The sequence below is a fragment of the Poecilia formosa genome, unplaced genomic scaffold (assembly GCF_000485575.1).
Source record: "Poecilia formosa unplaced genomic scaffold, Poecilia_formosa-5.1.2 Scaffold34, whole genome shotgun sequence".
Lineage (NCBI taxonomy): Eukaryota > Metazoa > Chordata > Actinopteri > Cyprinodontiformes > Poeciliidae > Poecilia > Poecilia formosa.
Window position 1 is genome coordinate 396,855 of NW_006799973.1, and position 12,823 is coordinate 409,677.

The 12,823-nt window shown below is 38.0% G+C and overlaps 3 protein-coding genes across 8 annotated transcripts in view; 2 read left to right on the forward strand and 1 right to left on the reverse strand.

Moving 5' to 3' along the window:
- The window catches only part of LOC103136640 (brain-specific angiogenesis inhibitor 1-associated protein 2), a 24,812-nt gene extending 17,658 nt beyond the window's left edge, over positions 1 to 7,154 (forward strand). For 3 of the 5 annotated variants that reach the window (XM_016670515.1, XM_016670514.1, XM_007549979.2), the window contains 6 exons: positions 631 to 1,306; positions 1,750 to 1,957; positions 2,871 to 2,933; positions 3,317 to 3,485; positions 3,572 to 3,612; positions 3,841 to 7,154. In XM_016670515.1, the coding sequence (XP_016526001.1) occupies positions 631 to 1,306; positions 1,750 to 1,957; positions 2,871 to 2,933; positions 3,317 to 3,485; positions 3,572 to 3,612; positions 3,841 to 3,913 (1,230 nt within the window). In that variant the 3' untranslated portion in view covers positions 3,914 to 7,154. The remainder of the gene's footprint in view (positions 1 to 630; positions 1,307 to 1,749; positions 1,958 to 2,870; positions 2,934 to 3,316; positions 3,486 to 3,571; positions 3,613 to 3,840) is intronic. The other 2 variants (XM_016670516.1, XM_016670517.1) reach the window with 2 other exon arrangements.
- A 225-nt stretch (positions 7,155 to 7,379) lies between these two features.
- Positions 7,380 to 8,463, reverse strand: ndufa3 (NADH:ubiquinone oxidoreductase subunit A3). The gene is made up of 4 exons (XM_007549982.2): positions 8,381 to 8,463; positions 8,055 to 8,129; positions 7,696 to 7,773; positions 7,380 to 7,564 (listed from the first exon to the last, which is right to left on the reverse strand). Exons 1-4 carry the CDS (start codon positions 8,421 to 8,423, stop codon positions 7,473 to 7,475), a joined length of 288 nt encoding a protein of 95 aa, XP_007550044.1. The 5' UTR covers positions 8,424 to 8,463; the 3' UTR covers positions 7,380 to 7,472.
- tfpt (TCF3 (E2A) fusion partner) lies at positions 8,401 to 11,774 on the forward strand. Of its 2 annotated transcripts, none has more exons than XM_007549980.2 (7): positions 8,401 to 8,490; positions 8,869 to 8,970; positions 9,049 to 9,177; positions 9,519 to 9,589; positions 9,681 to 9,750; positions 10,491 to 10,643; positions 11,141 to 11,774. In XM_007549980.2, the coding sequence occupies exons 2-7, from the start codon at positions 8,869 to 8,871 to the stop codon at positions 11,213 to 11,215; spliced, it is 600 nt and encodes a 199-aa protein (XP_007550042.1). In that variant the 5' UTR covers positions 8,401 to 8,490; the 3' UTR covers positions 11,216 to 11,774. The 2 variants fall into 2 exon arrangements, with proteins under 2 accessions (XP_007550042.1, XP_007550043.1); XM_007549981.2 differs by lacking the exon at positions 8,401 to 8,490 and adding an exon at positions 8,519 to 8,589.
- Positions 11,775 to 12,823: the final 1,049 nt, after the last annotated feature.

Sequence of the window (12,823 nt, forward strand, 5' to 3'; positions counted from 1 at the left end):
CTCATTTTCATTTTGGGCCGTATCAAAAATCTGAATGTTTTTAAAGAGCCGGTTGTTCCAGAATATATTGATAAAAACCATTAAATTGTTAAAATATTTATAAATAGCTGTTTCAGCATTCAAGTGAAATTATGTTGAACATCCTTTCACACTGATCAGCCGAACCAGGACTTTGTGATTGTTTTTGTGTTTTTTTTGCAATCAAAATCATAGCTTTTGTGGTGATAATTTAGAAATATTTGTAAGGAATTTCTAAGATATTTGAGCTAATATATATTAAATGTGACCTTTTATTATTTGCTGTATCTGTCACATATATAACTTGACATCAAGTGAGGATGAGGCAACCACGAGTTAAACCCAAAGTTTTTGGCCAGTTTTGAGAAAAAATGTCAGTAAAACCAGAAAATAAGTTGGGAACCGTCGATTTTGTGTGAATTTTGGGTATTTGTGAAAAACTGGAAGGACTTATTGATGTAATCTGGAGTCTAGAGGGCCACATAAAAAGCTATGGTGAGCCAGATTTGGCCCCCAGGCCTTGAGTTTGACACACGTGCTATAAAGGAACAAAATGAATGGCATTTCTGCTTCTTCTTCTCTAGTTTTCATGCAGTGTTGTTTGATTTTCAGCGAGTTTCCGTCCAGGAGGTTCCTCCTCTGCTGAATGGAGACTCAAGCCGCTCCCAGCAGCCGCAGCAGCAGCAGCAGCAGCAGCAGCAGCAGCAGCAGCAGCAGCAGCAGCAGCAGCAGCAGCAGCAGCGATCGCTCCCCTCTTCCTCCTCCTCCCACAGCGACTCTGGTCCTCCTCAGGGCTCCCCTCACGCTTTCCGCACTGCCTCTTCCACCGCTGCAGCTGCTCCTGGGTCTTCTCGGGGAGCTTCTCCTCAGCACACCAGCACCCCCCTAAGCACCTCAGTGAGCCCCCTCTCCGATGGCGGCCCATCTGCGTCCGACACCGCCACCTCTCTCCTCCTGGCCTCCAACACGTCCAACCTGTCCCCAAGCCTCATCCCTTCCACAGTGATGTCCCTCAGTCAAATCTCTCAGAGCAGCAGCTCCTCTCAGGGCATGACCCTCCCCATCCTGCACAGCGCCCCCCACAGTCCACCGCTGTCCCACAGCGCTCCTCTCTCCAGGGCTTTGACCCCGGTACAGCTGCTGCACCAGCAGGTCGGACCCGGCGGGAGCCACACGCTGTCTCAGTCACACAACCCCTGGCTGCTGAAATCTGGGGACGTTTCTGCTACCGCAACGCTGCCTCTGCCAAGGAGACCAGTCAGTGAAATGAGGCTGGGTGGCTTTCAGGGTAAGATGCTGGTTTTAATTTGCTGCATGTTTGTTTGGTCCCCAAACTGAAGTTAACAAAATAACAAAAACTGAAATCGACTAGCCTGCCCATTGCTTCCTGTGCTCAAAACAAATCTCATTTACAGCACCATCTGGGTTTTCTTCCCTTCGCTTAATTTCCTGCAGTAAATTTTCCACTGGGCCAATCGGGGAACAGGAGAAGTTACTTTGCCGTTTTGAATTCTGCGCCTAAAAATTAACCAAAGTGTGAAAAAAACTAAAACTACTACTGTAGCTAATTAAAACTAAGCAATATTTAATTATAAGCTATGAGGAGTTTCTTTGGATAATTATAAGCTAAATATTGAAAAATAATGACAATATTAATTAAAAATAATTTTAAAAAAAATCCACCCTTCCCTTGAATCTTCCTTCTAATTTCTCCATCTTACTCTTTACCAGGCTCCAGTCTTCCCAGAGTGCTTCCGTTATCTGGAGTGACCCACGTGGAGGCCTTGTTCGCTCACACACCTGGAGCGTTGGACGGTGCTGGAGGAAGTTTAGGAGGCGGGGCTTGCTTACTTCACTTCCTGCCCGGGGATAACATCACCCTCCTCATCTCTGAGCCCAGAGATGGGTGGCACTACGGTCAAAACGAACGCACCGGACGGTATGACGCTCTGCCGCTTCACAAAAAAACTGATAAAGTTTCTACTGTTTAAAGGCGACTTGTTATGCTTCCTGGAACAGGTTGGAATAGGTCTGTGGTCCATACAGAACATGTTCATAACAGTTTTTGCTTAGATAATCAGATGTCAGTCTGGTCAGTTATGTGTATTTTGACCTCTTTTCAGAATGAGACGTTTTATGGCGTCTTGTCACTTTAAATCCTGATCAGCTGCTGCTGGCCACACCCCATAACTCAACGTTTAAACAGATTCACAATTATACAACCGAATATTTTTGAAAAACACTCTTCTTTTCCAGAAGTAAAACCAGTTGGCAAAAACATGCTGGAGCTCCATTTGAGTTGCTAGGCAACAGGCGGGGGTTGCTAGGCAACAGGGCTGGGCTTGGCGGGGGTTGCTAGGTAACAGGGCTGGGCTTGGCTGGGGTTGCTAATGGCGAATGTCACTTAACAATCTGGAGGTTTTTAAAACGGCTCATTTTCCAGACACCATAAAACATCAACCTATTGCCAGCAAACACCTGGGTGGTTTTTTATGTGCTTGGGCGTTTTTTTTTAGTAACAGTAGAGACCCAAATGGAAGTACAAACAAAATGCAAAATGTAATTTTTTTTTAACAAAAGAAACTATCCTGTTCAGATCTGTCTAGGCTAAGTATCCAAGATTTTGAACTAAGGATTAAATGTTGCCAGGACTCTTTAATCACAGAAATAGTTATTAAATTAAGCCTTAATTGGAACCGAGAAGCATTTTCCATTGATTTGACTTTTTAAAAAAGCAATAGAAAACTTGTTTTTGAGTGTATTTGTTGTGCTTGGTTGCTTGTATGTTCATTAAAAAACATCCTCTGCTGTTTGGCTTGTCAGTCTGCCTCAAATATTGACTTTTTTTCCAGGAAAGGCTGGTTCCCTTTCTCCTACACCCAACCGCAGCACAGCAGAAGGGATCACCGTGAGGGGTACGAAGACAGAAAGCAAAGATTTCTCAAGACATTTGGCATCAATGATGACAATGGAGTTTCCCTATTCCTGTTCACTAGTTTCTATTTTCAGTTTAGCTGCAATATTATGTCATTTATGTGTTTGGTTCAAATGTAATTGTTGCTCATTTTGATGTTAAACCTTGCATTTGATCTGAACATCTTCCATAACAAAAGCAGCACAGAAAACCAGGTTATATAATAGATTTTGGTTCATTTTTTCCTTTCTGTCATCTTCAGCCCAAAACTTTTTTTCCAATTTCCAAAAGTTTGTTGACGATTTTACTCAATATCAACATTTCTCTGGTTTCATTTTGCCTCCTCATGTCATTCTTTCTTCTCCATTTGACATTCCTCTGTAGCTCTCTCTTGCTATCGAAGGCTAACAGCACCAGCACCGGACAACTTGACAAGCTGGTGTCTGCAGGTCTCCCTGCCCTCACCCCCGAGTCTGAGGAGGAGCGCTCCCTCCCTCCTCAGAGGGTCAGCACCTTCCGTCCGCGCCCCTACAGCATGGCCGACAGCAACAAGGTGAGGCGTTTAAATTGTAGAGCTTCACAGCCTCGTGTTTTCTAGTGATTTAATGTTTTTGACGACAAGTTTCTTCTGGTTTGCAGATCACATCAGACTTAAGAGCTTCACCACCATCACCCACCAGGTAATGTTTGGAGAAACTAAAGTTTAATTTAGAAACTGAAAATAAATATAACGCAGCTTGCAAAAAAAATATAAACGTCTTGTGTGAATCTGTACAATCTGTGACTGACTCTACCCAGTATGTAATTAGTGATGTTTTCATAATCCTGTGACCAAGAAGCTAGTTTTCCACGTTCTGTCAGAGCGTACAAGTTTATTAATAAACTAACTGAAAACTGTCTTGTTTCAGGCCCAATCCCTTTGCTCACGTCCGCCTCAGAAAAACGGTCACCAACGATCGCTCGGCTCCCATAATCGAGTGACGTTGCTGTTCATCTGTTCATCGAGCCTCAGGTTCAGTCCTGGAAGCTACACACTGTGCTTGCAAACTGTGATTAACTTTTGTCTTTTTTTTTTCTCAGTTGAATCATGTAAAATGTTTGTGTACAATGTTTAAAACAAATATGCTTTTTAGCTAAAAAAAAGAAAAAAAAAAAGAAAATGTTTATTTGATTTTGATTTAATTGTAAGACATGGAAATCCAGTGCAACAGAAATGTGCCAATTAAGATAAATTGTAAATTTGTTTCTGTTTGAGAGCATCATGCTGCATTTTACTCTTCAGAAATGTGACTAAGCTGTGGTTAGCTCTAAGATGTGAAGGTTGCCTTTTGTTTCTTATTTTTATTTTGTGCCATATTCAGAAAAGTGTTAAAGTTCTGGTGCAACATGGACTGGATCCTGTCACAAAAGGTTTCACACATCGACCACAGAAGTATTATTGGGACGAGGACCGGCTCCTTCTCTGCAGCGCTAAATATTTTTCAAAAAAGCTTCCATGTTTGTTGCATTTTAGTGAAAGACGGCATTTAAATGCTTTTAATTTTTATTTTATAAAGTTAATTGTTTAGATAAAGCACAGGGCATATTTTAATGAAACTGAGACAATAAGTTGGTTTGTTTAAATTTTGATAACCATAAATAGGAAGTGACTAAACGCACAAATCTTAATTACAGTTAACACTAATGTTTCTGCTGCTGTAACATTTTCTATTTGTCGTTGATTGTGAAGGTTTTCAGATTATTTTAACTTGCTTCCTTGAATCAGGATGCAAAGAACAGAAACTCATTCAGCGTTATTTTTTTTAACTATGACAATGTGGCTCCGATTCAGTACTCATAAACTTGCACACTGTGAAGCTGAACAGGTGAAGGTTAAAAGGAAAAGTGAATTTTTATTTAGAAGATGGAAAGTTGGGGAGGATTAAAAGTTTAGGAAACGAGGAGCTTGCATTTTTAGTCTGGATTTTATGTCTTGATTCCTTTTCAGACCTAAATCTAAAGCTCTCCACCATCTATAGACTAGCTGATTGTAGATACGTGTTTACGAGTCAGACTGAGCAGAATCTTAAAGAGTGATGTGAAAGCCAAGGAGGAGGACATGACTGAGCTCACTGTGGAAGTGTTTTCAAAAGAAAGTGAAGGAGAAAGCATACAGGAAGTTGACCTATGTCTAAGCAAGTATTTGTCAAACTGAAGTCATATTCAAGGATATATGAGAATAAAAACATCCTCTGTGCAAAATAAAAATTATTCTCTTCTGTATTCAGTCACTGTGACATTCCAGCACCTTAAAGATGTAAGGTGTAACAATAACAGCACAAAATTATTTTCAACACAAAATAATGAATGTCAAAACGATTTACTGCTTGTTTTAGCTTGTAAATGTTGCTGAAAAGTGGCAGCACTGCATAATTCATCCAAATCTGAGGTCACTTTACCCAAGATGATACTTTGCGTAAATTAAGACCTTTTTTTTCTTCACAAAATGTAATGGAACTAATTAGTTTCTTTCAGGTCACCGGTATTTTTGTAAAGCTAAAGGAAGGTTCCCTGTAGGTTCCTGAAAATAAAGAGTAAATTTCAGACATGCATTGCATGAGAATTTCAAGGAAAGTACCAAGAAGGTTCTGGGAAAGCAGCCAGTAAGTCTGATGAAAGTTACAGGAAAGTAACACCTAAACTGCAGAAAAATTACGTTCTTCAAGAAAACACGTGCTACAATGAAAACACATTTATGGCAACGTTTTCACTTTGGTTGAATGTTTTAGTTTTTCAGCCGCTTCGACACAAAATCACTGACTGACTGCAAGTAGTTGACATTTTAAATTTCCTTTTGCAGCCTGTAGAGGTCTTGATGTCTACAAAGCTCTGAAATAAAACCACTTTATATTTCAGTTGCTTAATCTCATAGTAAGAGCGTTTTCTGTGTTTATTTGATCATAATTTCTGGAACATTATCCTCCTTCAAAACCTCATGACAACATTTTCAGCTTATTGGTTGTGACCATCAGTCTTTTTGTTAAAGTGTTATAATATTTCAAAGAGTACTTGATGCCACACACTCCAATAAAGTTGCAGAAAAACGGTTCTCTAGCATCACGTTTGTCCTTCATCATCTCAAATCTTCCACCGAATGTCACGATGCGTTTAATTCACACACAGATAGTAGCTACGGTTGAAAAGCTCTTGTGAAGACGTGGCGACCCCAAGAGGTCACTCTGTCGCAGTTCTGTTAGTGAGCTTTAATATGAGAATTTTTATTTTTCTTACCATCCTCATTGCTATGTGTCAAGGCAACATAAATTTGGGTCTATGTCATGTTATATTATTATCTATGAAAATCATTCCAAGTTCCCAGAAACTACACGACCACCTTTATGTTAAAATAATGTTGTGGTTGCTTTTATTTCATAACAAATTGTTAGGAATTCAAAATTTGCACTGATAGTCTCTGAATTTTGATTTTTATTGCAGAGCAACTGAATCTATTTGGATTAATTTTACATTTTCAAGAGAGAAATTATCTTACTGAAATAAAAAATATATTCTTAGGATTTGTTACACATTTTTATCAAGCTTAACAGTGAATATGTCCATGTGTTTTTTAATGGGGAGAGAACAATTTGTGTTGAATTTGTTGTTTTATTAAACATACTCACATGCAAATATAAATGCATGTAACAAACCAGCTGTAACTGATCCATCATGGTGTTAAACTGCATATGTCTGTAATATCAACAGAAACTCATAGCTTGGCTTGTATTTGGATTTAACAATTTTAAGTATTTATTGTTGGTCACCATTGTTATTTTCCCTGTTACAACTGAACTGATCACAAGTTTAAAATTACTCCACTGAAGTGAAAGTATTAAAACTTAAACATGAACTCCTGAAGTGACACACAGGCAGCATATAACTGTGCTATGACATTATTACACTGTGATTAATGGTGAAGAAAAACAATGGATTTCTGATTATTCACATACTGTGAAATAAATGTTTATATGATAAATGCTGACAGTATATTTGCAAAGTGATATTTTCACAGAACTTAACATTAAGTTAATGTATGTGCTTTTATGTATAAAATTTAAATTTTCAGCTTTGTTTGCTGAAATGTTAATTTATTGGGTTTTAAATCTCTCGATGATGATGTATGCCTTTGTATGAACTGAACATAATCTTCCTTTACTTGAATGTTTATCAGTAACTCATAAATCTTAAAAAAAAAAAAAGTTGGGATGAGCAAATCAGAAGTTGGTCATCTGCACCTAAAACCAAAGCAAACGTCTTTCACTTTCCATTAAAAGAAACAACACATTCAGATGTAGCTGTTAGAAAATGGAATAAGAAAGGCTGAAAACTCTTTTTCTCTCTGTTCAATGCTAATTTATACTATTTTGTCCTATCAGTTTGTCAGATACACAACAAATCAATCTGACAACAGTAGGATTAAATAGAATCTTTACTGTCATGCAATTACAATTGGGCAAACTGAAGAAACACACAAACAGGAGCAGCAACAGGTATAATGCTCATTTTATAGCTTTTTAAGCCATTCCAAGCTTCTTCCTTTAGCTTCACAGGGATGTGAGGGAACATCAGGCATGTTTCCATCATCCCTCACAGGAACTAAAAAGGAATGATTAAGAAACACACACACACACACACTTTATTGATCAGCATTTTTAAATATCAAGAGCTTGTTCCACACAACTCACAAACAGAATTATACCATGACATCTGTGAAATGACGAGTTTACCTGGATAATTGTATGGCGTGACTTGATTTATCATTCCTGCGTATTTTGAATAGGGGCTGATGAATGGAAGAATAATACCTGAAAATACAGATTATTGGTAAATGTGCATGATTACAATAGCAGAAAATATAAGTCTCTTTATTTTATGTCACAATGCCTACATTTAAATGTATTAATTCACCACATAACGGAACCTGGAGTTATGTGGTGACTCCAGGTTCCACATAACTGGAGTCACCACAGTGACTCCAGTTACTTTTAAATGATTACAATCGGTAATCATTTAAAAGTTGGATGAACATTAAAAAAAAAACAGTGTTGTGCTGATACTGTGCAGTACACCTGGGCTTCTTGCTTACCTACAAGGCCAATCCCACAGGAGACCAGGATAACTGGCTCCTTATTCCAAGCATTTTTCAGGAAAGCTCCAATTCCTGCAGGAAAACCCACGGCAGTGTTTAAAATCCGCATCAACTGCGGTGTGGCTAGCAGAATTAGCTCATGTTAGCAACACATTCAAGGTCAGAATTTTCCTTCCCTTTCAAAAGCTTACCTGTGCTTTAAAGTCACGCCAATATAAGGTTTGTCTTGATTCTAACAGCAAATGTACTATAAATAGTACCAGCATTTATTAAAGCTGTCTTTAATAAATGAAGTTTAGAAAAGCCACAAAATAAACACGTACCTGCCATCATGTCCGGTCTAGCGTCAGGACAGAGGGTGTTCATGGGAAATGTAGTAGAAGGTTAAATGACGTATAATTTCTGCGTCGGTCGCACATAAACACAAAACGAGGTGAGATTGAGCCATTTTTATTTTTTGACGATCTTATTGTTTTAAATTCATTCAATTTGAATGTTTTGTTAATGATTACCCCCCAAAGAGTTTACCTAGGTAAACGGAGGTGTTTCATGCAGTTTATAGAAAGTTTAAAGGGAAAGAAACGGCTTTTAACCGCTGCTGCTACAGCCGTGGCTATGCTGTTTATAATCTCAGAAATTACTGGCTGGTGGTTATACTGACATTTACTGGGATTTATATAGCAATTGAAAATGAATGTTCCAACTTAATGAGTTGAAATTGATGCCACACTCATCCTTTTAAGTATTGTATCTTTAAAAATATTTTTCAACGTAGTTTTGATGTTGGGTTGATGTTTTTTGTTCTCTTTAGATGATGGAGGACTTCTCTGGGTTGGCTCTACCTCCTCTTTTTGGAGGACACATTCTGGAGGCTGAGTTGGAGCCTGGTGGTGTAGAGCTGGGACCAGGAGAGGTATTAATAAATATTAGTTTCTTCTGTGATAGATAGATATTTTATAGATTTTTTTGTTGTTGTATTTCTTTCTGTCAGGTGGAGCTTGACCCAGATCCAGGTGGCAGCGAGCTGCTAGAGACCACAGCTCAGGAAGACGAAGAGAGGAGAGCTCTTGACAAAAGGAAATGCCTGGTGCTGAGCAGGAGGTGCAAGGAAATTGAACAGGTGTGCATAGTGTGTTTGTGGGTCACTTCCTGAATGCATTTCCTTTAAAATGTGACAAAAGAATCAAGTGTCTTGACAGCCATGCAGTGCCACCCAGTGAAATCTGGGTGTGGTGATGAACTCAGAGAAACATAAAGACAATTACAAGGCTTAAACCCACCTGTCTATAGTTTCCTTTGATTAATAACAACTGGAACGTCATAAAGTGTACAGTTTATTTTTCAACTTTTCATTGGTTTCCTTTACGTTGCCACTGTAATGTTTTTCCAGTTTGTTTTATTTTCATTTTAACCAAGTAAAGCATTTTGAGTTGCCTTATTGTCAATCCGTGTTATGTTCAGGTAAATCAAAAAATCCTGGGTCGCCTTCACCAAGTGCAAAGAATTACACGACGCTTGAAGAAAGAGCGACGGTATGAAACTTCAATGTCTATATAAAGTTTTTATGCTTTGTTGCAGAACCTACCTTCAAGGCTTACCTGAATGCTCTGCTGATTTCCGCAGGTTCCTCATGAAAGCTTTAGATGCCCATGGAGATGATTACAGAAATTCCCAGCTCACCATACTGCTTGAAGTAAGAATTACGGAGATGGAGTCTTACAGAATTAACTGCCCCTTCAGTTTGTAATAAAAGTGGGATTGAAATGGGAAATGCATATTAGTGAAATATTGCTAAAAGTAGTTGTTTAGAATGAAACAATCCAAGAGAATATAAGCTTATATCTTGTTTATTGCACTGCAATTTAGTTCTGTTTTCATTTCAAAAATTCATGTGTTTGTTTTTTCATAATAAAATATTTTTCTGGTCATCCATTCACTAAAACTTAAAAGATAAATTACTTTTTGAAACAATTACAAGGTTTCCCTCAGAAAACTTGCTAAGTTCTGATGTTAGGGCAGTCATTCATCCAGCGATCTGTCGTGTTTTTGAGTTTAAAAAAAATGTTTAAAATTGACAGGACATTTTAAAATATCACTTGATAATATGCATTATTGAAAGACTGGAAGATTAATACCTGAACACCAACTGTAAAGTCTTAAAAAATGCAAACATTTTACAAACACTTAACCCTGAATTATTTTTGTCTTTCTAATCTCTGCAGTCGAAACTAATCTGGTAGTCCTTGAGAAATATCAGAATTGCCAAAGAATTTGCAGTATGAACAAAAATATTGTAGCTGATCAGTCAATTTGAAGCCAAAATGCTGCACATTAATTTGCTTGAGACCATCCCACTTTCACCATGACAAAACACTTCAATTGTTGTAACATAATTGAATTGACCTATATTTATATGTTCTCTGCTGGCTTCAGGAAGAGCCTGGAGCCCACTTGGATTCTGCTGCCGGAGTCGATGAGGAAAGGCTCAATGGTTTGTCTGGTTCCTCTGCAACTCTCCATCATGCAGCCGGACCGAAGAAGAAGAGACACAGAATTTCTCGGCAAGATAAGGACAAAGATCAGCAGGTCAGTGAATAAACGATGTCCAGTTTTGGTCCTCAGTGGACAGTTCCCTGTAGGTTTTAGAGTGATCATTGAGTGAGAGGTGAGGGTTCACCCTGGACAGATCACCAGTCCATCACAGTGCCACTCAGAGACACAAAGAACAAGCAGCCACACACTTTCCAGACTTAATAGCCATTTAGAGTAACCACTTAAGCAAACAGTCATGTTTTTGGACTGTGGGAGGAAGCTGGAGTATCCAGAGAGAACCCACGCAGAAGAAAAACAGACCCAAGACCTTCTTCCTGCGAGGCAACCGTACTGCCAGCTGCACCACATACTCCATGTATTGGATGTATTGAACCAGAGAAACATTAAACATGCAGAATGTTGGTCATTGGCAACACTGGAATAACTTTACTGTTTGCTTGTGATAGTAAAAGATTCAAGAAAATTTTAAACCCCTGACTGTGTTGAATAAATTGCTTATGAATAAACAAATTTTGACCTCTATCTTTCAGATTGAACCTGACGTGTCTGTGTTGGCAGAGACTCACTTTGGAGAAATGCCCAGCCCAACATCTCTGTCACACTGAATGGTGGCCAGCATATTTTTCTTGAACTTTAATTGGATAATGCAGACTTCCCTTAGTCTGACTCGGCACTATTTGTTGTTTCCCTTGAAGAAACCAAACAGACTGGACTCTTGTAAGACAATTAATGTTTACTCAATTCAGCCCAGATTTTGTATTTATAAGGTTTGTATATATGTATTGGTATGTATGTTGACTTGTGTGCAACAAGACCTAATTATGACCAATATACAGTATTGTGACCAGCTCAGGTTAAAGAGGATACGACGAAATGGAACAACAGAAATTATCTCACTACTTCCATGAATATTACAAATTTATTTCATTAGTAGCAGTGATTAAAATGTATAATCTTTTGAATGTTGGTTATTGATATTGTAAAGTTCATGTTTTTACGTGTTAAAATGACTCCATTGAGCAACTGAAGCAAATTCACCTGTTTTGTTTTTCTACCGCGTTCAATGTTAGATCATTACGATCAAGATGTAAAGGCATTCCACCTGCTTGTGGTTAAATGTCATAATAACAGCACTGTAAAAATAAAGACAGTTACTTTTGGGGTGCTGGTGAGTTAAATATGCTTCTAAAAGAGACCACAGAGTCCATCAAAAAGTGTTGAACAAAAGACTTTTGTCTAGTTTTGTCTTCATTTTTGTCTCCTTTTGTCCTCATCCTGTTATGGGGACCTGTTATGACATAGTCTGGTGCCAGACCATCAAGAGCTCTCCAAGTCAAAACAAAAGTCTTACATTGCACCAGAAGGCAAAGTAGTTGCATCAAGATTGGAGTCGCATTTAAAACACTGGACGATTTTGTCCAAATGCAGAGATATTTTGGACAACTTGCAGCTGTTCCAGGAATGTTGTGCTAAGACATGTGTAAAGTACATGGTAAAAATCCAATAATAGTCAAACAAAAGCTGGAATTATTTCCAGTTTCAAAAGTGAGATGATGGAATTTAATTTAGCAAAATTTCTCAGATGATAAAAACAACGAACCAGAAGTTTGACATGTTCATCCGAAGTACCAAAATGATTTTTTCAAAGAACCAAGAGATACAAGGGGCTCCTTTAACTCAGACATTATTTCAATTATTTCAGTTTTGTCTTCATTTAATTGAAGTAAACTGTCAGCCATCCACTGCTTTGCAGAGTCTAAACACTAGATCTAAATTTTTCTGTGTCCTAGGGAAATCATTGAAACCCCTTGGAACTGAATGATTTTTTACATAAAATCCCTGCTTAAATTTGATGACGGATAAAATTCCTGATCAAATATCAATTTCCTTAAGCGTAACTGTTATGCATTTTAGAGGTGCATCTCAGTAGATTTGAATATTATTAAAAAGTTTATTCCAGTAACCCATTCACGAAGTTAAATGTAATATAGATTAATTACATGGAGGCTGATTAACATATCAGACTGGAATATTAAATCAGAATAATACAAATAAATGTTATTACAGACAAGCATACCTGCTAAAATATAATTTTTAAAAGGTCTGACAAACAAGCCTCATTTGTTATTTTGTAGTTAAGTTTTTGTATTAATTTTAGACTTCAGAAATTATTTATCAGATGTTTCGATTCGTTAAAGTAGCCTTTTTACAAC